Raw genomic sequence first — 25,823 nt, 5'->3', positions numbered from 1 at the left:
TCCTAATCCATTCTGCCAGTCTGTGTCTCTTGATTGTAGAGTTTTATCCATTAACATTCAATGTTATTACTGTCAAGGAATTACTTTCATTAACCATATTTTCCTTAGGTATATATATGCCATATGTTGTTTTTATTTCTCTTTTTATCTTTTTGTTATTCTTACATTATCCTCCAACTCTTTTGTTTTTTTCTTTCAACCTGTAGAGCTCCCTTTAGTATTTCTTGAAAGCCAGCTTTCTTACTGACATACTCTCTTCCATATACCTGTGAATACTTTGAACTCTAACTCATTTTTGAATGTCACTTTTCCTGGATAGAGAATTCTTGCCTGGAAGGTTTTTTTTTTTAGCACCCTAACTATGTTATACCCCTGCTTTCTTGCCTCCATGTTTTCAGATAAGAAAGTAGCACTTAATTTATTGAGTTTCCCTTGAAAGTGATGGATCTGTTTTCTCTTGCTGCTTTCAGTAGTCTCTCTTAGTCTTGAAAATTGGACGATTTGGCAAATATATGTCTTGGAGTAGGCCTGTCAATGTTTATACTGTTTGAGTTGTCTGTGCTTCCTAGACATGCACATCAATGTCCCTCAATCATGTTGAGGTGTCTTTATCCACTATTTCCTCTATTAGTCCTTCTGCCCCCTTTCCCTTCTCCCTCTTGGATTCCTATAATGCATATGTTTGTATATTTCATGCTGTCATTCATATCCCTAATTCCCTACTAGATTTTTTTCTATCTTTTAATCTGTCTGTTTTATTGCCTGATTTCAGCTGTACTGTCTTCAACATTGCTGATTCTTTCTTCTGCCTGTTAAATTCTGCTTTTATGTGCTCCCAGTGTATTTTTGATTTCTTGTATTGTGCCATTCATCACCATCAGGTCTGTTATTTTTTAAATTTATGTTTATAATTTCTTGAGTTTGTTCCCCCAGCATCTTCTCTAATATCCTCTTCCATCATTTCATTAAGTTGATTCTTCACATTCATTTGGACAACCTTGATTAGTTGTTCCACATTGTGCATCTTCTCCTGTTTTTTACTTTGTTTGACTGGATCATGTCTTCCTGTTTTTTAGTGTATCTTGTAATTTTTTCTTGGTGTGTGGGTGTCTGTTTATCATGATGGGCTTATTTGGTTGGTTAGCTTCTCTTACTACTCTAGGATAATATTTTCTTTTTGTGTGGTAAGGTTAATTTTTGATTCTTGATTCCTCTCATTCTATATCCTTGCAGTTGTCTTTGTTCCTTGGAGAAAAAAAAATATTAGGACCAGAGAAAAGAAGAGAGATACAAGAAAAAGAGAAATGGCAATATAATGTAAAACAGGTAGAAGAGGAATAGTTCAAGAGCTAGGAAACTAATATGACTGAAAAATCATAAAACATACAAAGGAATAAGAATAAAAAGATGTGGAATAGAAAAAATAAGAGAATAGACAGAAAAATAGAATGAATTAAAAGGCTGGACAGATGAGTAGAAAATAAAAAAGAAACAAGGTATATTGAGAATTAGAATAAGTTAAAATGCTGCACAAATATAAGTGAATAGAAGGAAAGAAAAAGAAAGGATGAGAGAGAAAAAGTAAAAATGAAGGCCAAACAAGAAATGGTGAAATTGAAGAAAAGCAGTAGAAGTCACAAGACAGAAAAATGAATGAAAGTAGAGAAATAAAGTAGGTAAAAGAATAAGTAAACTTAAAAGAGGAAACAAAGGGAAAAACAAGAAACAAAACAGCAACAAAGAAGCAACCATGAAAAACAGCCTTCCCTCTTAGCCCCCCCTAGAGAGCTTCTCAAGCTGCTAGTGCTCCTCAATTAGTCACCCTGCAGCCTACCCTCCACAGGTGATGTATCCAGGTTTAGTGAATAAAATAAAGGTAAAAGAAAGAAAAAACACCCCCAAAAAACCCTCAGTGCTAAACATTAGAAACTCAGTCTGTGTAACTTCCCTATCGTCAGATGTTAGCTGTGTGCCTTGATTGTCCCTGGATCCCTTCTCCTAGGTGATATTGGGACTTTAACCAGTAACCTTCTATTTGCAAGACAGTAATTCTCCTACTGCACTATAGCAGCTGTATGGACTAAATAGGCTATTGAAAGCTTACTGGGCTCTTCCTGCTCCCCTTTCCCTGAGGCAAGTTTTCAGCAATTGGGCCAGTTATTTGCCTGGCTCTACTCTGTCCCTGATCAATTTCCTCTAACACAGGGCAGCTGGGTGTGACAGCCCTGAGCAGATTCCCTTCCCCTCTCTCCCTGGGCCCACCTCAGTGCTCACTGTTTTTTTTTTCCCTGAGATTCAAGGGGGTTCAGGTGTTCAAACTCTCATTAAAGAAACCACTCTCCACCCTTTGCCAGAACCGTCTTCCTCCTCATGAATACTCCCTCATGCTCAGCTGGCTGGTGAGAGATAGGTGGTCCATGGAGAATAATTTGCCTGGAAGATGGGGCTTAGCTGCATACTTTTTCCAGGCACCAGATAAGAAACTCATGGTTTTCCCTTGTGCTCTTTATTTCTTTGTCCAGCTCCCTCCAGATCAAGGCCCTGAAGCCTCCTGCGGTGTGGATTCCCGAAACAACTCAATTGGGTATGATTTTGCCCCTTCTCTGCTGTTTTTTTTTTTGTGAAAGAGCTGGGTAAATGTGTGTGGTAATAAGCCTAGCAGGTTGGTAGATAAATGTAATGAGTGATACTAATATGAGTGTTCATGTACGTCCTTTATTGTTGTGGGTGTTCATTATTTGTTTTATAATAATGTTAATCAGCCATTGTTGGATGGATACAACTTGGTTAGTAATTATGCGTTTAGGAGAAGAGACTAGAATACTTGGGAATATAATAATTAGTATTACGATTGGCAGGCCTATTATGGTAGGGGCAGCCAATGAGGTAAATAGGTTTTTATTCATTTTGTTTCTCAAGGGGTTAGGTGTTTTAGTTTTTCTATTGTTGTTGGGTGTGGGGGTGTAAAGGAGCTATATTTAATAAATTTTAATTGTATTAGAATAAATAGTGATAGTAGTATTGATGTAATTGTGATAAATCATGTGGATGTGTCTAGTTGAGGCATTCATTGAGGAGAGATTTATTACACTCTCAGTCTTTAACTTAAAAGGTTAATGCTATTATAGCACCTCAAGGAATTTAAAGTATTGATGTTGATCAGTTTTCGAAGTGTTTTAGGTGAACTAGTTCAAGTACAATTGGCCTGAAGCTAAGGTTTGATCCACAGATTTCTGAACATTGACCATAGTATAGTCCTGGGTCATGTGGCTATTAATGTGGCTTGGTTTAGACGTCCTGGGATTGCGTCTGTTTTTAATCCTAGGGATGGGATGGCTCATGAGTGGAGTATGTCTTCAAATGAAATTAATATACGGATTCATAGTTCTATTGGTAAGACAAGTCGATTATCAACTTCTAGTAGTCGTAGTTCTCCTGGTTTAAGGTCTGATGTTGGAATTATATAGGAGTCAGAGTTTAAGTCTTCATAGTCTGTATACTCATAGCTTCAGTATCATTGGTGTCTTATGGCTTTAATGGTTAATAGTGGGTTATTAATTTCGTCTATTATATATAAGATTTGTAATGAAGGTGGTGCGATTAGGATTAGAATAACAGGTGGGATGGTTCATACTGTTTCTACCTCCTGTGTGTCTATTGTGCTTGTGTGGGTTAATTTCGTTGTTAATATTAGTGTAATATTTAGAACTAGGGAGCTAATTAGGAAAACAATTATGAGTGTGTGGTCGTGGAAGTGTAGTTCTGTAATTGGTGATGTTGAGTCTTAGAATCCTAATTGTAATGGGTAGGGCATAAAGGTATAAAGGATTTTAACCTATAATTTAACTTTGACAAAGTTATATAATTGTTTTATTAATACCTTATTGAGAGAGTCATAGAGGCTATGGGACTGGCTTGAAACTAGTTTTCGGGGGTTCAATTCCTTCCTTTCTTGATTACACTTTTATGAGGGCAGGTTCTTTGAATGTGTGATACAGTGGTGGATATCCATGAAGTCATTCGATGTTAGTGGGTGTTAATTCTACTATGTCTACTTCTCGTTTTGATGCAAATGCTTCTCAGATTATGAAGATTATAAGTATTACTGCTGTTAGTGAAATGAATGATCCTATTGATGACACAGTGTTTCATATTGTGTATGCATCAGGATAATCTGAATAGCGCCGTGGTATTCCAGATAGGCCTAGGGAATGTTGGGGAAAGAATGTTAGGTTAACCCCAACAAATATGATGATAAAATGAATTTTTGCTCATGTTAGGTTTAAAGTGTATCCTGACAATAGTGGAAATCAGTGAACAAATCCCCCTATAATGGCGAATACGGCTCCTATAGATAGGACGTCTTGGAAATGAGCTACTACATAGTATGTGTCATGTAGTACAATGTCTAGAAATGAATTGGCTAGTACAATTCCTGTGAGGCCTCCTACTGTAAATAGGAAAATGAATCCTAGTGCTCAAAGTATTGCTGGTGATCATTTGACATTACCACCATGTAGGGAAGCTAGTCAGCTAAATACTTTTACTCCTGTTGGGATAGCAATGATTATTGTGGCTGATATAAAATAGGCTTGTGTGTCAACATCTATTCCTAGTGTAAACATGTGGTGAGCTCATACGATGAATCCTAGAAAACCAATTGATATTATGGCTCATATTATGCCCATATAACCGAATGGTTCTTTTTTTCCTGAGTAGTAAGTGAATGTGTGGGAGATTATACCAAATCCCGGTAAAATTAGAATGTATACTTCTGGATGTCCGAAAAATCAAAATAGGTGTTGATATAAATTGGGTCTCCTCTGCCTGCTGGGTCAAAGAATGTGGTATTAAGGTTTTGGTCTGTTAAGAGTATAGTAATGCCAGCAGCTAGGACTGGGAGAGATAGTAAAAGGAGAACTGCTGTTACTACTGCTGATCAGACAAATAATGGTGTTTGATATTGTGTTATGGTGGGGGTTTATATTAATAATAGTGGTAATGAAATTAATAGCCCCTAGGATGGATGATACTCCTGCAAGACGAAGGGAGAAGATTGTGAGGTCTACGGATGCGCCTGCGTGGGCTAGGTTTCCTGCTAATGGAGGATAGACTGTTCAGCCTGTTCCTGCTCCAGCTTCTACTATGGAGGAGGCTAATAGAAGTAGAAATGAAGGAGGTAGTAGTCAGAAGCTTATGTTATTTATTCGTGGGAAGGCTCAGATGCACCAATTATTAGTGGGACTAATCAGTTCCCGAAGCTTCCAATCATAATTGGTATAACTATAAAGAAGATTATGACAAATGCGTGGGCGGTAACGATTACACTGTAGATATGGTAATCTCCTGGTAATGTGCCTGGTTGTCCTAGTTTGGCACAAATTAATAGGCTTAAGGCAGTACCAACTATTGTGGCTCAAGCACCAAATAGCAAGTAAAGGGTTCCGATAACTTTGTGGTTGGTTGAAAATAGTCAACAGGTGATGAACATAGGTAAAATGGCTGAGTAAGCATTAGACTGTAAATCTAAAGACAAAGGTGAAGTCCTTTTTTTACCAGTAAATAAGCCTTGAAGAATATTTGAATTGCAAGTTCAGAGAAGCAGCTTCAAACTCTGCCGGTGCTTTTCTCCCGCCTTTTTTTCTTCCTTTTTAAAGGCAGGAGAAGTAGATTGAAGCCAGGTGATTATGGTATTTAGCTGTTAACTAAATTTGGTGGGGTTGGAACCCATCAATCTAGGGAGAATTTAGCTTAATTAAAGTGTCTGATTTGCATTCAGGAGATGTGGAATTGAATCTTGCAATCCTTAGGTCAGGGACTAAGTAATTTATACTTGCTAAGGGCTTTGAAGGCTCTTGGTCTTGCTTAACTTAAATCCCTAATTTAAAATTAATATTTTTGGTGTTAGGGGAATTAGTATTGTGGAAAGTGTGATTAATGTTGGTGATAGGGGGATGAATTTTTGTGATTTGTGTTTTCATTTTATTTTGGTATTGTTGGTGGTTGGGAATAGGGTGAGTGATGTTGAGTAAATCAGTCGTATATGGAAGTAGAGGTTTAGTAATGCTAGAATAGCTATGATTGTTGGTAGTAGGAGTATATTGTTTTTTGTTATTTCTTGAATAATTATTCATTTTGGTGTAAAGCCTGATAATGGGGGTAGGCCTCCAAGTGATAGTAGGGTTGTTAGGACTGTTGTTAAGATTGGTGTGTTGTTTCACATGAGTGATAAAGATAGTGTGGTTGTTGATGCGGTGTTTATAAAGAGTAAATATTATGATTGTTATTATTAGGTAAATTACTAGATTTAATACTATTAGTGATGTGTTATATATGATGATAGCTGTTATTCATTCTATATGTGTGATGGATGAGTAGGCTATGATTTTTCATAGTTGTGTTTGGTTTAGTCCTCCTCATCCTCTAATCATGATAGAGAGAATGGCTAGGGTTAATATAAGGCTTAGGTTTAGGGATGAATGAATTTGATAGAGGATTACTATTGGGGCTAGTTTTTGTCATGTAAGGAGAATTATCCCTGATATTAGTTGAGTACCTTGTGCTACTTCTGGTACTCAGAAATGAAATGGAGCTAGTCCTAGTTTTATGAGTAGTGCAATGGTTATTATATATGATGTAATAGGGTTAAGTGATTTTATGATTGATTGTTCATTGTCTGGAGTAATATAAGTTGATAATTATGGCTATTATTAGGAGTATAGACGCTGCTGCTTGTGTTATAAAATATTTGGTAGCAGCTTCTGTTGACTGTGGGTGTGATTTGATTATGATAATAGGAATTATTGAGAATATATTTATTTCTAAGCCTATTCAAATCAATAATTAATGGGAGCTGATTATGGTGATGATTGTTCCTGAAATTAGGGTGGATATAATGATAATGAAAATTATAGGATTTATTAGTATGGGAAGGTTATGAACCTACATTTTCGGGGTATGGGCCCGATAGCTTTATCAGCTGACCTTACTTAGAGTGTTGTGTAGCATGGAGATTTTTGAATTCTCAGGTGAAGGTTCAATTCCTGTGACGCTAGGAATAATAGGGTTTGAACCTCTATGTTTTACTCTATCAAAGTAATTCTTTTGTCAGACATATTCCTATATGTGTGGTGGTACTCCTGCAAATGTTACTGGAGCTGATACATGAAATATACATAGTGTTAGTGTTAGTGGGAGAAAGCTTTTTCATAGTAAGTGTGTTCGTTGGTCATAACGGAAGCAGGGGTAGGATGCTCGTACTCATAGGAATGTTATGGTGAGGATCAGGGTTTTTGTAATTTATTTAGGGTATGTAGTTCTGGGAATAATGGATTATGTAGGGCACCAAAAAATAGGATAGTTGTTAGTGCGTTTATCATAATAATGTTGGCGTATTCAGCTAGGAAGAATAGGGCAAATGGTCCTGCTGCGTATTCAATGTTGAACCCAGATAACTAGTTCTGATTCTCCTTCTGTAAGGTCAAATGGGGCTCGGTTGGTTTCTGCTAGTGTTGAGATAAATCATACTATTGCTAGTGGTCGGAGGGGGAAGATTAATCATATGTGTTCTTGTGTTGTTGTTAGGGCAGATAAAGTGAATGAGCCATTTGTTATTATGATTGATAGTAGGATGATGGCAAGGGTTACTTCATATGAAATTGTTTGTGCTACTGCTCGCAGGGCTCCAATTAGGGCATATTTAGAGTTTGATGCTCATCCTGATCATAACATTGAATAGACTGCTAGGCTTGATATGGGTAGGATGAATAGTACTCCTAAATTTAAATTAACTAGTGGGTGTGGTATGGGGATAGGAATTCAAAGTGATAGTGCGAGGATTAGTGCTTGTGTAGGGGCTAAAGTAAATATAAGTTTTGATGATGTGGATGGTCATAATGGTTCTTTAATAAATAGTTTAATGGCATCTGCGATTGGCTGTAGTAGTCCATATGGTCCTATGATGTTTGGGCCTTTGCATAATTGCATATAGCCTAGGATTTTTCATTCTAGTAGTGTTAGAAAAGCTACTGCTAGAAGAATTGGAATAATTAAACATAGGATGTTAATTATATACATGATTTAAGAAGAGGATTTGAACCTCTAGGTATAAAGGTTTAAGTCTTATGTGATTACCTGTCTCTGCCATCTTAACTGGGTCCTGGTTTAGGACTATGTTTGTGTAATATTTTAGGTTAAGATTATTTCATCTATTTTGGTTTAAGGCGCATTTTGTAAAGTTGGCCTTATTTCTCTTTTCCTTTCGTACTGGGAGAAATTGATTATAGATAGAAACCGACCTGGATTGTTCCCTAGGAGAAGTAGAAGACCTCAACAAACCAATCACAAGTGAAAAAATTGAAACAGTCATCAAAAAACTTCCAAAGGGGAGCAGATGTGGTTTAAGCAGTTGAGCAAGAGCTTCCCACATATAAGGTTCTGTGTTCAATCCTTGGCTCCTGGTACCTCAAAAAAAAAAGATTTTCAAAGATGAAAATCTCAGGACCAGGTGTCTTCACAGATGGAGTCTACCATTCATTCATAGGCAATCTAATACCAATCTTGCTTAAGCTCTTCCAGAAATCTAAACAGGAAAAAAGGTACCAGACACATTTTCTGAGGCCAACAATACCCTAATACAAAAGCCAGAAAAACATACTACAAAAAATGAAAACTACACACCAACATTTCTAATGAACATAGATGTAAAAATTCTCAACAATGTACTTGAAAACAGAATCCAAAAGCACACTGAAAGAATTTTACACCATAAGCTAGTGGGTTTTGTCCCAGGTATGTAAGTGTGGTTCAACCCAAGAAAATGTGTCACTATATAAACCACAAAAGTTGAAGATGAAAAATCACATGATCCTCTCAATTGATGCAGAAAAGGCATTTAATGAAACACAGCCTCATTTCTTGTTAAAAACACTTCAAAAGATTGGGATAGAAGGAAACTTTGTAAGTTAAAATAAATATAGAAAAAACCCACAGTTAGCATTGTACTCAATGTCAAAATTCTTAAAGCTTTCCTGCTGAGGTCAGCAATAAGGCAAGGGTGCCTATGGTCACTAGTGTTATTCAATGTGGTGCTAGAAGGTCTAGCTAGAGCAGTAAGGCTAGATAAAGAAATAAAAGTCCCCCAGATAGGAAGGGTAATAAAAGTAAAACTTTCACAATCTGTTAAGGATATGTACTATATCTAGAAAATCCTGAAAAATCCATAACTAAAGATTAATTCAGCAGACTGTTGGGATACAAGATTAATATGCAAAAAATCAATAGTATTTCTATACACTGCCAATGTGAAATCTGAGAAGGAAATCAGAAAAAATTCTATTATAACAGTGACTAAACCAATAAAATATTTAGGAATAAACTAAATCAAGCACATACAGGATCTATATTCAGAAAACTGTAAAACATTGCTAAAATAAACAAAAGAAGCCTTAAATGAATGGGAGAACATTTCATGTTCATGGATTGGAGGAATAAATATAATTAAGAGGTTAGTGCTACCCAAAATTATTTATAGATTCAACATGATCTCAATAAAAATTCCAACAGCATTTTTTGCAGGAATCAGAAAGCCAATTACCATATTTATTTGGAGGGAAAGAGTCCCTGAAAAGTCAAAAATGTTTTATGAAGGAAGAATGAATTTGGTGTACTCTTACTTCCTGACTTTAAAGCATATTACTCAGCTAAAGGGTAAAAGGAGCATGATACTGAAATGAAGACAGACAGATTGACCAGTAGAACTAAACTGATAGCTCAGAAATAGACCCTCACATCTACAGTCAAGTGATTTTTGACAAGACTGTTAAGCCCAACTAGCTGGGCCAGAACTGTCTCTAAAACAAGTGATGCTGAGACAACTTGATATCCATATCCAAAAGAAAGATGAGGACCCCTATCTCACACTCAAAAATAATTAACTCTAAATGTATCAATAACCTAAATATAAAATCAGCAACCATAAAATACCTAGAAGAAAATGTAGGAAAGTATCTTCAAGATACTGTGGTAAGTGGTAGTTTCTTAAACCTTACTACTAAAAGCTTAAGCAACAACAACAAAAAAAAGTAGGTAAATGGGACCTCCTCAGAATTAAACACTTTCGTACCTCAAAAGACTTTGTCAACAGGTGAAAATCCAGCCAACTCAATGGGAGAAAATATTTGGCAATCACATATCTGATTTAGTTTTAATATCCATGATACAATTCAACAATAAGACACAAAACTACCCCTTAAAAAGGGGGCAAAAGATTTGAAAAGGCAGTTACCCAAAGAAGAAATACAAATGGCAAAGAATCACTGAAAAAATGTTCAATATCACTAGTGATTAGGGAAATGCCCTTCAAAAATATGAGATATCATTTCACACCTATTAGACTGGCCCCTATTAAAATTCAGAGAACTGTAAATATTGAAGAGTATGTGGAAAGATAGGAACACTTATTAACTTTTGGGGGAGTGTAGAATGGTATAGCCTCTGTGGAGGAGTGTTTAGCACTTCCTAAGGAAGGTAAGTATAGACTTGCCATGTGACACAGCAATACCATTACTAGGTACATACCCAGGGAAATGGAGTGCAGTATCATGAGCAGACATCTACACAACAATGTTCATAATGGTGTTATTCATGATTTCCAAAAGATTGAAATAATCCAGGTGTGCATTAACTGATGAATAGATATCCAAACTGTGTTGTAAATACAAGATGGAATATTATGCAGCTGTAGGAAAACTGAAGTCATGAAGCACATGCTCACATTGATGAACCTGGAGGACATTAATTGAAGCCAGCGAGACACAAAAGGGCAAATACTGTATGATTGTGCTATTGTGAACTAAATATATTATGTAAACTCTTGGAATTAATTAGAATATAGATTACCATAAAATAGAATAAGGGTAGAGAATGGAAAGTTGAGGGTTAATCTGTACAAAAGTGGTTAAAAGGTGTTTTAAGAATCTTTGTTAGTGAATGGCAATGGTGAAAGCATTTCATGGTGTTTGTGACTAGTAGAGCTGTTATATGGGTATGAGAGTGGGCAAAAGAGAAAATCTGACATGTGTGATACTAGAAGCAGTGTTAAAAATGTAGCATTCATCTCTATAACATAGTGAAAACTCATGTAAAATACAAATAGGCTTAATATTGCATATATATCACTGTTTTATAAAATAGAAATACAAATATGCTAGAGAGAAGGAAACAATAGCAAGTATATACAGAAGGGGAAGCATAGAGAGATTGAGAGGTATTGAGTTTTGTTTTTTACTTTTCCTGGAATAACAAAAATACTCTAAACCTGATTAAATTGATGAATGCAAAACTATGCATTATACCAAATATCACTGATTGCACATTTAGGATGGAATTTTGTTTTATTAAAATGTATCAATTAAATTTTGAAAGTAATGTGAAGATGAAGAAATATGAACATTTCTGATTAACATTAATGTAACAAAAATGAAACAGGTTAGTGATATGGTGCATGTAGGAAGGCAGAGTTAGTGAAGAGACCACAGTATTTTCCATGACATTTTATTTTTTTAAATTTACTTTTTATTTATTTCTCTCCCCTTACAAACCCCCCCCCCCCCCCTAGTTTTCTGCTCTCTGTGTCCATTCGCTGCATGTTCTTCTGTGACTGCTTCTATCCTTATCAGCGGCACCGGGAATCTGTGTTTCTTTTTGTTGCGTCATCTTGTTGTGTCAGCTCTCCATGTGTGCAGCACCATTCTTGGGCAGGCTGCACTTTCTTTCATGCTGGGCGGCTCTCCTTACAGCGCGTACTCCTTGCGTGTGGGGCTCCCCTACGTGGGGGACACCCCTGCATGGCACAGCACTCCTTGCGTGCATCAGCACTGTGCATTGGCCAGCTCCACAGGGGTCAAGGAGGCTCGGGGTTTGAACCATGGACCTCCCATGTGGTAGGCAGACGCCCTATCCATTGGGCCAAGTCTGCCTCCTGACATTTTATTATTACTACTTCTCAGGTAAAGTGAGAAGCTGATTTATTTGTTTTTGTAGGTTCAATTTAAAAATTATTACAATAGGGTATTATGAATGTTTATAGTTTCTTACAAAGAATTTTAATTCAAATATGAATGGAATTAAAGTATTTCACTTTATTAATTTTCTAATTTTAGTGGATTTTTAAAATCTGAATATAGTTTGCAAATATCACTGGGAAAATCTTGTGAGATATATAATCCTATACTAATAGGTATGACAATAAATTTCCTTTTATTAAAATAACTGGTGGTGTAAGGTTTGAGACAGAGGTCCTCTTTCTTTCTTTTAGATATGGCTATCCAGTGTCCCCAGCATCATTTGTTTTGCAGACTGTTCTTGTCCAGCTGGGAAGGCTTGACAACTTTGTCAAAACTCAGGTTTTTTGCTTTTTTGTGATTTGTATATATATATTTTTATTTTTAAAGAAGCTTTAGATTACATAAATGCTACATAAAAATATAGGGAATACCCATACGCCCGCCTCCCAAACTTCCCCGGATTAATGGCATCATTCATTAGTTGGCACAGTTGCAAAATTGATGAACATATATTGAAGCATTGTTCCCAAACATCGTCTCTAGTTTACATTATAGTTTACACTATGTCCCACACAATTTTGTAGGTTATGAAAAAATATATAATGGCCTGTATCCATCATCGTAATGTCATGCAGGACAATTCCAGTTTTGCAAAAATACCCCTATATTACATCTATACTTCCCTCTCCCTGTACTCTGAACCTTTTGTGGCCACTGCTTCCACATCAATGATAAAAGTTCTCCCATTGCTAAAGTAATAAGTCTATAGTAGAATAATAATGTCTAATTTAGCCCATTGTTCATTCCCCAATCCTGAAAATTTTGGGATGGTGATGCCCACTCTACCTCTATTTGAGAAGGACCTTAGAAGCTATGGGGTAGATGGATGGAACTCTTGCTTTGTAGTTGCAGACACTCTCTGTTCCTTGGGATGGGTTTAGCCCATCATCATCTCTTTGTCATTTATCCTGAGTGAGTCCAAAAGACTTGAGCATAGGTATTGCAACCCTGATGAGATTCAGGGATCAACTGGCACATGGTCAGACCAAAGATTTAAGTCTCTTGGACACATATTTATGAACTGCATTACTAATTACAGGTTCAAATAGAAGAGGCAGAAAATGCTTATGTAGGGAAACTATACATGAGTCTGACTCCACTATACTGGGGAGCATAAATTCCAAAGTAAGGCCCATTAAAAGGTTTCCACATTCCTGAGCTGTGTGCCTGATTATATCATCAGTGTGTCTTAGAGCCCTCAGGAGCCTCACTATCTGTGGCTCTGTTTACTGTTGTAGTTAATGAGCTTCAGCTGACAAGTCCATGAACATAACCTCTGGAATGACCTCCAGACTCGCTTTGAAATCTCTTAGGCATAAAATTCATTTGTTTTTACCATTTCCCCTTGTTAAGGTCTTTTTCCAGATGTATTGCTAGTTTTTGCTTGCTAATAATCCCTTGATGAGCTGTACAGAACATATGTCCAGGGTGCATGGTAATGTTTGGATATACTCATAGTGGCAACAATTAAAAACCACAGCAGGGGGGGTACTGGGTTCCTGGCCAGTGGTGCTCTGTCATGGTCCCTAGGGGAGCAGCGACAGTCTCCCAGGTACAGCGGCGGGGACCGGGAGGGAGTGAGGGTTCAACAGTGAGCCCCTGATGCTAATGACTATGCTTGTGAGCTGATAAACCTAAAATAAGAACAAGGCCTAGAGCAACATTGTGCCTGGGAATTTCCTCCTGTCAGCCTTCATGTTACTCAAATGTGGCCAGTCTCAAAGCCAAACTCAGCATGTAAATGCAATGCCTTCCCCCCAGCGTGGGACATGACACCTGGGGATGAGCCTCCCTGGCAACGAGGGACCACTATCAACTACCAACTGATGATGCAACTGGAAAAGGACCTTATACGGAAGGTTCAATGCGGATCAGCAGAATATCCATGTCTACATAAAATAACATGACTTTAAAATGCTGTTTGACCTAAAGTAAGGGGGAAATGGAAAGGAGAAATGAGTTTATATGGCTACGAGTTTCTAAAAAAGAGTCTGGAGGCTGGCAGAAGGATTGCCCTCATGCACAACTGAGCAGAGTCAGAGAGACAGATAAAGCAGATACAACCCCCAGATATTGGTTCCTTTGAGGGCTAAAGAGACCCATGGGAGTTATGGTCATGGCCGATGGGGTTAACTACCAGGTCAGATGGCCCCTCTTTGGAAATGGTGTTTATGTGTGATGAATCTGGACTCAGATGGGATCTCCCTTCATAAGACTTTCATGCTAATGTGCTGGAGGTGCAGTTAATGTTAGGGTTTAAGATATATTTAGGGGATTTGAATCTCTAGACTGACAATGTGATAGCCAGGTCCTGAGCCTCAACAGACTCCAGCACCTACAATCTGATTTATTGGACTTACCACACTCAGCTAAGATGGAGTTGAAGAAGGACAACCACCACACCATGGAGCCTAGAGTGATTACAACTGAAAATGGGAGGATTGCATCCAGCATCCATGTGGAATCTGAGCCTCCTCTTGACATAGAGGTGCAATGGACACAACCAATCCAATGTCCACATAGAAGAGGTGGCATTGGATTGGGAAAAGTGGACATGGTGGACGATGGGTATGGGGAAAGGCAGGAAGAGATGAGAGGTGGAGGCGTCTTTGGGACATGGAGCTGCCCTGGATGGTGCTTCAGAGGTAATCACCGGACATTGTAAATCCTCACAGGGCCCACTGGATGGAATGGAGGAGAGTATGGGCCATGATGTGGACCATTGTCTATGAGGTGTAGAGGTGCCCAAAGATGTACTTACCAAATCCAATGGATGTGTCATGATGATGGGAACGAGTGTTGTTGGGGGGGCGAGGGGGGGTGGGGGGGTGGGGTTGAATGGGACCTCACATATATATTTTTAATGTAATATTATTACAAAGTCAATAAAAAAAATAAAAAATAAAAAATAAAAATAATTTTAAAAAAAATAATCCCTTGGTATCAGGAAGGCCCACCCCCAGGACTCATGTCCTTCACTGGGGTAAGGTAGTGTATTTATATGCTGAGATGGGTTAAAGAGACCATAACTGAGTAGCAAGAAAGCTTTCAGGAGGTTACTCAGGCAATATATTATACTAGGCTATTTTACAGGAAAAGGTTTCTAAGTACAATCATCCATACCAAGGGCCTAGCATACCGCTCTCTCCTTCACTTGGCACTGACATTGTACTCAGGAGATTCTTGGTGTCCAATTAGAGAATGTAGCAGAACTTTCCAAGATGGGAATTCAGTATTCTTGCAGTTATTGTCTGGATCGCTGACTGTGGCCATGCACCATGAACACTTGAACATATCCATAAGCCTTAGAGGCATGCCCCCGGTGAACCCCTATACATGCATCTACCCCATTACCAACAGCCTGCATTAATGATCCTCCCCTGCCCCAGCTGTGACCCTTCTGTGATATAAAAGACTCCAAAAATGAAGCCAGCAAAACCAAATAAAATTAATAAGCAAATGAAACAATGATAGCTTTAAAAAATAAAATACAACAAAATTAAAACTAATTTGAAATAATAAAATTTGTGTACATTGTGTCTTCCATCACTGATAGGTCCGTTGTCTTGTAGTAAAGTGATATTTTCTTCCATGTATTCGCCAATGTCTTATTTCCATTTTATCTTTAAAAAGCTTTAGGTTACAGTAAAGTCATATAGATTATATAGGGGATTCCTACATACCCAACAATGTCCCATTTCCCCCCTCTCCTTTATTAAAAATATTTTACAAATGGATGGTACATTTGTTACAATTGAGGTACAAATATTGAAACATTGTTACTAACCATGACCACACATTATGATTTACTGTAATGCAGAAGGGTCATGCCTGGGAAGGCTGATAATACTTTTGATATTCCAAAGAATCCACATGGGAGCCATAAGGCCAGTAGCAGCCATGACATTTTATTTACTCACATGTCCCAACTACAACCATTAAGCAGCACTGTACCCATACTGTGGGGAAGCAAAGCTTATATAAGCTGGACAGCACAAAGAAGGGGGCTAGTTAATACATAACCTGTGGAATGATTAACAGTGAATGCTTACCTATGTGTGTTTCCCAGAAGAGTAAATCAAGGGTTCAAGCAATTAACATTCTTCTCTAGCAGATTAATTGCACTCTTGGTGCCAGGTTCTCCCCTGCCATCTGCCAATATGATCCTCTCCCTCCTGGCCCTTCTGCAGGCAATTCAAGAAAAGGACATTCCTTCTATTTACCCTATACTCCACCCCAATACCCTTTCCATTGTACAATCTACCCACCAGCTCTCTGTGATATCTGAGTGATTAGAGCATTGGAGCACTGTAGCCAAATACCACAACAGCAATAAAGTGAAAAGTAACAGATTAAAAGCTTGCTTCCAATTGTTGAGGTACTAATGTGTACATATTGCAAATTTCCTTTTGTTGTTTCACACAGACAGGGACAGATTTTGCTGACTTAACAATATGCAAGCAATGTGTGCATTAGTAGACAACAAAGTACCAGGTAGAGGGGCTTTATGAGGAGGTTTCTAATATAATACATTATTCTTTTTCCAAATGTTTTGTCTCCTTTTGTGACATAAAACATCAGTTTAAGCATGAGAAGAGTTCTCATAGACACACAGAGTTTCAGTGGCAATAGAAGACCTCAGATTATTAATGGTGGTTTTATAGCAATGTTTTAGGTGACTTTTATCCTCCATGGACTAAAGATTCCCAACCAGTGTGGCATAGGCCAATAGCATGGTCAAAATTACCTCATTTTCCCCTCAGTTTGTATAATTTGAGACATGGGCAGCAACAAATTATTATTACTTCCCCTTTTGGCCTGTAGGGTGGCTGGCACTTTAACTCATCACCTCAGTGCCTGCATTGGTCCTGCTGTTCGCATCTTAACTGGAGCTGCAGCCGCAGCCCACAGTGCTGAATTTGAACTTAGTCCATTGTTGTAAGGATGCCTTATCTTTTATCTGTTTCATTAAAAGGACAATCATATTTTTAAAGAAAAATCCCAGAAAATATCCTGATCCATACTCTAAAACTGCATGAGGTGACTTCTAAACAGTTTCTTGGTCACTATCAATGTGGACTGGAGTCCCATATAGGAGACTTACACTTTCTAGGCAGCAAATAATACCTGACTGGTTACAAGAGTCCAGATGCAGTGTCTGCACCAGTGAAAGCATACCTTGTCACTTCTGAGAGCAGTGGGAGACTGACTCTGTACTCATTTTACTGTGCACAATGGACACCCATGAGTGATGTTCACTAGGTCTTGGCAAGTAACTGGCAGCTAGAAGTGCTACCACAGGGTTCATTTTCCACAATGTCCATTTTCCTATGGAGCCACTCTGCTGCTGCTTGGGTCTCAGTGATATGGCTCTGGATCTTTGTGAGGGCATCTGCCTCAGTAGTCCCAGTAGGGCTGTTAGAGGAATGGGCAGGGACATGATAGAGTTACCTGCTGTTGCTGGCAAGCACCCCTGATGTTGTTCCACAGATCTCTCCCCAACAGAGGGCACCCCATGACAGTCCATTGTTTCTGTCTCATTTTTAATATTTGCAGTCTGCACTGGATAAGGATGGCAGTCTTCAGAGTGACTGGACATCATTGGGTTAAGCCAATCACTTGCAACAGGGTTTGGTATGCTACATATAGTTGCTTTTCTAAGGGGTTATATTTTACTTTGACCCTTCCCAGAATTATGACTAAAACCCAAGGGGTATTTATAATGTTTCCTTTGTCACAAACCATACCCAAAGCCAATATTGGTGCTGGCCCCATCCATTTCACAGGGGTATTCAAGGTCCAACGAGAAAATTAACCATTAATTTGAGCTCTCTGGGAATGTGGTGGGGAGTTTCTCTAGAGTTTTCTCTTGTTAACATTCTCATAGTGATAAAGATAATATATTGCATAAAGCATTACATGTTTACATTTTTTCTTTAAAAAGAAAAACTAATAGATTAATATCAAACTGTACAGTTCTGTGTGCTTTCCTACATACTTTATTTGTACTCTATGGTACTTGATAGGTTTCACGTACATTTAAATCTTGCTACAGAAACTAGGCTGAAAATACATAGGACTATATAAGAAAACTATGAAAATGGAATAATTGGTTACCTAAAATGCATGATACAAATTAAGTAAATGTTATTGTTTTTATTTCAGTAGAGTGAATTTTTAAAATGTTAAAATATATTTGTTTATAAATACCAGTGCCTAAAATGGAAATACATTGCTTAATTTCTCTACAGAAATAATTTATTCTTTTATATTTCAAGATATATCTGAGTAATTTGATAATCAACTCTTATGATTGCTACTAACTGGAGAGATCATTAATACTAGGCAAAGTGAGATCATAGTCAGGGAATGACTTCTAACCTCCACACCCTTTGCAAAAGACCTTTGACTCAAGCCTTCTCTAGGGAGAGTGAAATGAAAAATAAAGATTGTGAGAGAGAAGCAGAGGATTACTGCCCTTAATTTCTTTCATTAATTGGCTTACCCTAGAAAAAATAAGTGGAAATGACTGACATATTATCTGTGAATGCTTTAGATTTAGTTCTTATGTTCATGTTCTGCTTTTGTTTATTTGCTCCCTTATTGCCATGGTTTACTGGACTGCCAATAGGTTTTAATTTGTGCAATAAAATCCATGGTCCATTGAGTATTGATCAAGATTATCACGTTGCTACCATTACTTGCTCTTGTATATGCCTTGAAGATTTTTTTAAAAAAGAAAATAAGCATATTGTTCTGCTAATTCCTGCTCAAAGTTATATTTTTTTTCTTTTTTTTCTTTTTTGAGAAATGTGACATTGCCTTCTTTTTCATAAAGATCCATACTAATGGGAACCACTCATCTTGGGGATAGATTATAGAACCATATGTTACAGACTAGACATTCTGATAGAAATCAGTGCATCATGCTTAATTATATACAATAGGCCTAGTGCCTTAAAATACAGGATGTAGCTCTGATTACAGTAATGCATCTAAATGGTCATAAAGGAAATATGTTTTCTGGAGCAGATTCTTTGATGGTGCTAGTAATTATTTAGTGCTACTAAAATTGTAAGCTTTATTAAAACTCAAAATAAACTGAATGTACTGTTAAAACATATACAAGTATACATTGATAATAATTTTAGTTTAAAAAAATTTAAACCCAAATTATTCATAGGAAAATCAGCAATGAAACTTAATCATTACTTTTGGGAAACCCTAATATTTTGAAGTTTGAAGACAAATTTGCATAATGAGACCTATACTGGATAGTCTTTCCCTTGCTTTAAAGTAAAATATACAAACTCTTGTACTATTAATATTTTCCTTGTATTTCTTTCAGCACAAATATTTCTACTTTATTGACTCACATGGATGTCTGAGAAAATATTCGTAGATTTCAGTTCTCAGATACAGATTAGTAAGAATCTTCTTGGTATAGAGTACTTACCCAGGTCAACCAAAATCCACAAAAGTGTGGGGTATCTTTCAGAAAGCAGGAAGGTTGGTTTTGAAAGTTTTAGAAGAAAGTGAATGACACAAGGTATGCCCTGAGTAGATTTATCTTGACTAACGTCTAAGTTAAGATGTGTATTAATCAGTCATAAGACTGATGATGTTATCAACCATATAGAAAGAGAGTTTGTCGTCAAAATGATCCTTGTTCTGGAAAGAATGAGGCTCTGAATACACATGTTGAGAAAACAGCCTCATTAAGACTTGAATTCCTTGCATTCTCAGACCATTTGGGTTCTCATGAATAAGGGAGAGAATTTTAACCAGGCAAGAGGTCCTAGTTTATTTTGTAAATGACTTTTTAAAGTCAGAATGTATTTAATTTGACTGTAGACAGTTGGGCCCAGGCCATGTGAGGTCAGGTTAACTTATTGTGTATATACAATATTTCTGGATTTATAATTATTTGATCATTTTCTATTACCATTCAAGGAAGGGTTTATGCAGTTGAACCAGGGGGAGAGATGAAAATATGAACCAAAAATAAATGTACAAAGAAAAATTATATGAGGGACCTGAAGGAATAGTAGTGTTGTAATATACGCTATTGGAAGGGCAAACAATACCTTATGTTGGGGCTCAATGAAGAGATCTCTGAGGAAACGACAAAACAGACTGAAGGAACATGAGTATCACATGGGAAACTGTTTGAGGGGATTTCCATGGAAATGATGGTTAGCCAACATGAATGTATTTGTGTTTTTCTGAGTGACAAATTCTTATCCAATCCTTGGATGCCTGGAGGAGTCCTAACTTAAAATTACTTAATTTGAAGGGAAGATTTTTGTTAAAGTGGCATACCTTGATTATATTAGTCTTGATTAACATCTAGGTTAATCAGAGAGTAAGCTTCAGAAGAAGAGATTTTATTTTAGATTTCTAAGATCATTGTGGTGAAAATGTCCTGAGTTATATTTGACTTTTTTGCCTCTCTCTATGAAAATAGAGATGTACACTTTCATTTTAGAGCCAACAGTGGAATAAATTGAAGCAATTAAGTAGATGTCTGAGATTGTCATGATAGTGTACAGAAATGGGAGTGAAAAGGACCTACAATTCATCCTTGAAATGTTCTAATAATATTGTTTGAGTTGTGCCATGCAGAACACAAGATGAAGGAGTGGCTAGAATAACTTGTATACATTCAGGGGCCTGAGATGTCCAAGGATTATAAGAAGGTGAAAGTTCTAAAAGGCCCAATTTTTCTTCCAAGTTATAGATTGAAGCCAATATACTTGATTTATCCATGGGGAGCTTATTGGAGATAGTAGCATGATTTACTTAGGAGTTAGTCTGTGATGTTATTAACTCACCTTTTAAGGCTGTGTGAGAAAAGTGTAAAAGTACTCATGTAGATTGTGAAAGAAGGAAAAGGAAATCAGGTATGAGATTAAATAGGTGTGGGGCATTTGGGTTCATAATAGAAGAAAAACTATCAGGTGAAATGATAAGGAGACTGATTGTGATAGGAGAGATTTCAAAAAGAAATAGGAAAGACAAGAATTTAATTGGAGACATTAACTTAATCAGGTGACCAGACTCTTCAATGAGAGAGATGGAGTAACTAATGGGTATGAATTCAGAAATAACTAGACATGGTGTTAATTTGAGGTAAATTTTTAAAAATTACATCATTGAGCTTAGTATGATGTTAATCTCATCTGGTAAAAGTAATATGAAATGTGAGGATATGTGGTACTCAAACTATGGGACTTGAAGTGATTATGGAAGATGAAAGAATAACTCAATTATCAAAATGTAGTCTATTTCCCAGATATATTTGAAAACAGTAGGAGTTGTGATTCTGTATATTGTCATAAAGGGAGACCTTAATAATGTGTTGTGTTACAAGTAGTAGTAAACATGATGGGAAATTAGAATCACCTCCTATGTGGGCAGATGTGGAAAATTCTAAGGTATTTATTGAAACATATGGTAAATATAGTTCTCAGGAATTGTATGCTGAAATATATATGCTTTGCATAAATCTGGCAGTAAAGATTATATGAGGTAGAAGCTAATGTTTGGAACTGGGTTTAATACAATGACAGTGTCTTTGTGACAGGAGAACCTGTGCATGGGTTTCATTGTAACAAACTATAGGAAGAGGAAGTTTTAACCATAGGGTATCTGATTATTTAAATGAGAGGTGACATTCCATGTAATACCTAAGTTTTATATATAACCCTGAAGATATTTGCATTTGGGGTATTGGAAGAAAAAAATTTAAATCTAGCTGTGTCTTATCTGGCCACATAAGTTTTTTGTATTACTTCAGCACTCTGAACCTTTATTTGGAACATTTGTTAAATGAATAAATTAAATTTATCAGCTGGGTTACTGTAAAGATTAAGTTATTAAAAATATGTAATTCTCCAAATATGTTGAATACAGTCATTTTCTTCCTGAACTTGAGATACAGATGCCCAAGTTAATCCTAGATCTGATCAACCCCATAATAGATACATTCTTTTTTCAAAATTTTTATTTTATTTTCAATAATATATATACTTAAGTTTCTTAGTTGATTTCTAAAAACATCATGGTGAGATGTAGAACTTAGTGGTAAGGAGTGTGCATTGATAGACATCACATATGGAAGAATTAAGGTGTGTTAGGACAAAACTTCAGGTTCATGGTAGAGGAGGAAGGAAGTGAAAATCCAGAAGACACAAATGCATGTAAGAGAACCAATGCTATTGTAAATAACAGTAAAACTGAGAAATTCCAGTCTGTTTCCTCTTGTGGTGAGGACATAGTTCCAGAGGTGATTTTGGTTAGGGGTTCCTCTGTTTCGGAATCAGAATGAATTAAGAGTTTCTGAACAATATGGGTTAATTAATGAATATAATTCATGGATTTTCATGTTCATATCTGTACAATGGAGGTAATCACATCATCTTCATTAGCCAGAGAAGGCAAGACATCCAGGATCTTGACCCTGGGAAAGGAGAGTCCTCTGCTTATTTCCTTTTGTTGATTGGATTAGATATACTTCTGGGTGAAGCATTCATGATGGCTGGACCTGAAAGTTGTCATCAAGACTTGAATCTTAAGTCTTCTTTTTCCATTCTCAGCTTTGCTTACCTTCTGCTTGTTTGGTTGTGATTTCAAATCCAAAAGAAGATAGATGACAGCTAAAGTAGTTACAATGAAATCACAGGTGAGTAAGAAATTCTTTTACTGAAATTGCACCTCTGTTGCCAGCAGATGGAAAAATTTCTCCTGTTGGTTTGAATATTTCAAGTGTATTCAAGAGCATTTTAAGGATCTGAGCTTAAATTTAAGTTTATACAGGACTCTAGTAATTGTGGTAAGTTAGGGGCTGATGAATGAGTAGTCTTCCAGGGTAATTACAAGAGTTGGCTCCAGCTTCCATAAAGACAGTATTCTCTGAAAAGATGACAGATACTTTCTTTTCCTCACACATCCCATGGCCTCATTGGATAAATAATGAATTCATTGATAATGTTAGTGCCTGAGGTTGACCCTGGCATTTCATGAATAGAAGTGACAGAGATGAACAAGAAGAGAAGTTTATAGTCAGAAAAGAGGCTGAGTTTTCAGATGTGGAGTCAATCCAGCATTTCAGGTACTGTGGTGTAGGGTAGGAATAATTGCCAGAAGCATGAGAAGGTTAGCAAATTAAAGGAAATGAGAAATTATTTATTTTCCCCAACTTTAATTTTCTTAAAATTTTGATGGAATATATTTTCACATTTTGAAATATTTTTTTAAAAGAAAACTAAAATTCACCTTATCACTATTGTTCAAATTTCCTAACTTCAATTTTCTAAGGCAAGTGTGTATAGGAATTAATTTTTCCTTCACTGTGGCTGTGGTTTCAGGAACTTTATAACAAGTAATATAAAATTTATTTCTCTGTGAATATTTTTGAAGATTTGGAGAGACCAGAAGCAATGAACAGGATTCTTTTAATCCTTCACACATAAATGAGACGAAGATAAAAGTGAGACAATGAAAACTGGTATTTGTAGATGCCAGAAAAAGTTGAGATTGGAAAGTATCCTTCCACAGGAATTGTTAGTCTAATGCCGTGAATCAGTACAACTGTCTCAGCAATCCCTGGCTCATGACCCTGAACCATCTGTGTTTATATATTACAATGAATACCTGGGTTATATAGCACTGAGGAAGGCAGGACTTATTGATTTGATATCTATACATTTTAGCAGAATTCTGGATATTTCTTCAAGTTTCACTGCCATTGTAGTGAATAAATAGACCTGTGAATTGAATTTAGATAGAAAGTAATTCACACATTAACTTGCATTTGTCAAAATGCATAGCCTTTTCTTAAATGATTTTACAAATGAGAGGAAATTGAGTTCATCTGTATAGAGGAGTAATCTAAGCATCCTCATTTTTTTTTAAATGAAATGTGTATATAGCTTGCCTTACAATAATTCTGTAAATTTACTTAGAATTATTTGGAAAGATATATTTACCTTTGAAGCTTGAATGAAAACCTTATAATCAGCAGAAAGAAGACGTAATTAGAAGTTAATTGGGAAATTTCCAGTTGTATATAACATCCCATGTCATATGATATTCTTTTACAATGTGGTATTATGTATTCAGAGTGTGTATGTGTCTGAGTGCATCTGAAAGGTAGTTGACAAATCAGCATTGATAATGTTGTTAGTGGATCCACATACACATTTTGAGTTGTATATGCACTGTTTCTTTAGTGCTATTTTCTACATCACACTCAGAACATTGCTTAGGATCCTGCTGTGTGAACACAAATTTCTGTGATGTTTTAGGAGTATGTGACCTTCAAGGATGTGACTGTAGACTTCACCCAAGAAGAGTGGAACCTGTTAGACACATCCCAGCAAAAGCTGTTCAGGGAAGTCATGCTAGAGAATATCAATAACCTGATCTCAGTAGGTGAGATCCTTAAAATTTTTCTACCATCTATATCTACCGTTTATCTATCTACTGTCTATGTATATATACATATATTTATGTATAAATACCAATGTATTTATTACAAATCATCTTCCATTTATTCAAATACATTCTGCTGAGACCAGCTCAGCAATTGCATGAAGGGAAGGTGATGCAGAACTGAAGAAATAAAAGGACAGAAAGAAAGACACAAGAGAGAAATTAAAGATGGGACCAGGGGACTCAACAGTTTCTGGAACTGAGAGCCTCAAACCTAGTTTCCACATTGCATTTATTAGAAATTACAGAGCAGTAGTTATCTATGTTTATTTTCAAGTCTGCTTGTTATTAAAGCTGTAGCCCCTACAATGCTAGGGAGCAGGCCATAACAATGTACAAACGTCTCCACATGCAAACAATTTTCATGCTGACCAAACAGTGTTCTGTCTAGTCAAGGCCGGTGTTCCTAAGCCCACACTTTTTATCTGCATTATGGAAATGTCTCAACTTCAAGCCAGGTTGCCATGTTCAAATTCAAGCTATTCTCCCATATTTCCCCCTTTTTGTTTTTACACAGCAGTGAAGGCAGATTTGGTGATTTCTTGCTGCTTTATACCCTGGAGGGGTTGTTGCATGCATCTGAGGACTAAATACTTACAAAACAGACAGGAACAGATAATATACCTCCTAGAAGACCCCCCTCTCCAACTCTTGATCCATATCATATGGCTCAGGGATCTTAAGCCATCCACAATTCCTATCATAGTTTGTGAAGTTGGAAGCAATTGCAAATGAGCATGTTGAATGTTTGTTACTTGGGTTTGTAATTGAGAAATATCTAAGCTTAAATTGTCTCTATGGCCACACAAATGACATTGCACTGATTCCTAAGGAATATCACTGCTATTATATACGTAGGGTGTCACACAAAAACTAGTTATATTCCAATCACATTGTAGACATCAGCACATATTTACAGTTTGCAATTCTTCTCCAAGCTCAAAACTGCATTTTATACATAATCTATAACTGTAGTAGATTATACAACAATGAACAATAAGACTTCCAACTAGCAGACATTTAATGAATAGATTTTCATTTTTCATGGGTTTAAGATTCCCAACTAGCAAGGCTATATAGGCCAGTACTCGAGCAAAAATGACCTCATTTTCCCCAATTTGTGCAGTTTGAGACATAGGCAGTGACAAATTATGGTTACTCCCCCATCTTGGGCTGTGGGGCAGCTGGAAGTTTAATTTATAA

At 36.7% G+C, this 25,823-nt stretch overlaps 1 protein-coding gene across 7 annotated transcripts in view; it reads left to right on the top strand.

Moving 5' to 3' along the window:
- The window catches only part of LOC101421007 (zinc finger protein 709-like), a 211,055-nt gene that overhangs the window by 45,019 nt on the left and 140,213 nt on the right, over window positions 1-25,823 (top strand). For 4 of the 7 annotated variants that reach the window (XM_012528564.4, XM_071215938.1, XM_071215937.1 and 1 more), the window contains 3 exons: window positions 2,523-2,584; window positions 22,724-22,809; window positions 24,434-24,560. In XM_012528564.4, the coding sequence (XP_012384018.1) occupies window positions 22,777-22,809; window positions 24,434-24,560 (160 nt within the window). In that variant the 5' untranslated portion in view covers window positions 2,523-2,584; window positions 22,724-22,776. The remainder of the gene's footprint in view (window positions 1-2,522; window positions 2,585-22,723; window positions 22,810-24,433; window positions 24,561-25,823) is intronic. The other 3 variants (XM_071215941.1, XM_071215940.1, XR_011649121.1) reach the window with 2 other exon arrangements.

This window comes from Dasypus novemcinctus, chromosome 6 (genome assembly GCF_030445035.2).
Source record: "Dasypus novemcinctus isolate mDasNov1 chromosome 6, mDasNov1.1.hap2, whole genome shotgun sequence".
Taxonomy (NCBI): Eukaryota; Metazoa; Chordata; class Mammalia; order Cingulata; family Dasypodidae; genus Dasypus; species Dasypus novemcinctus.
The sequence above is the reverse complement of the archived record's forward strand: the minus strand, read 5'-3'. Positions and strand labels throughout refer to the sequence as shown.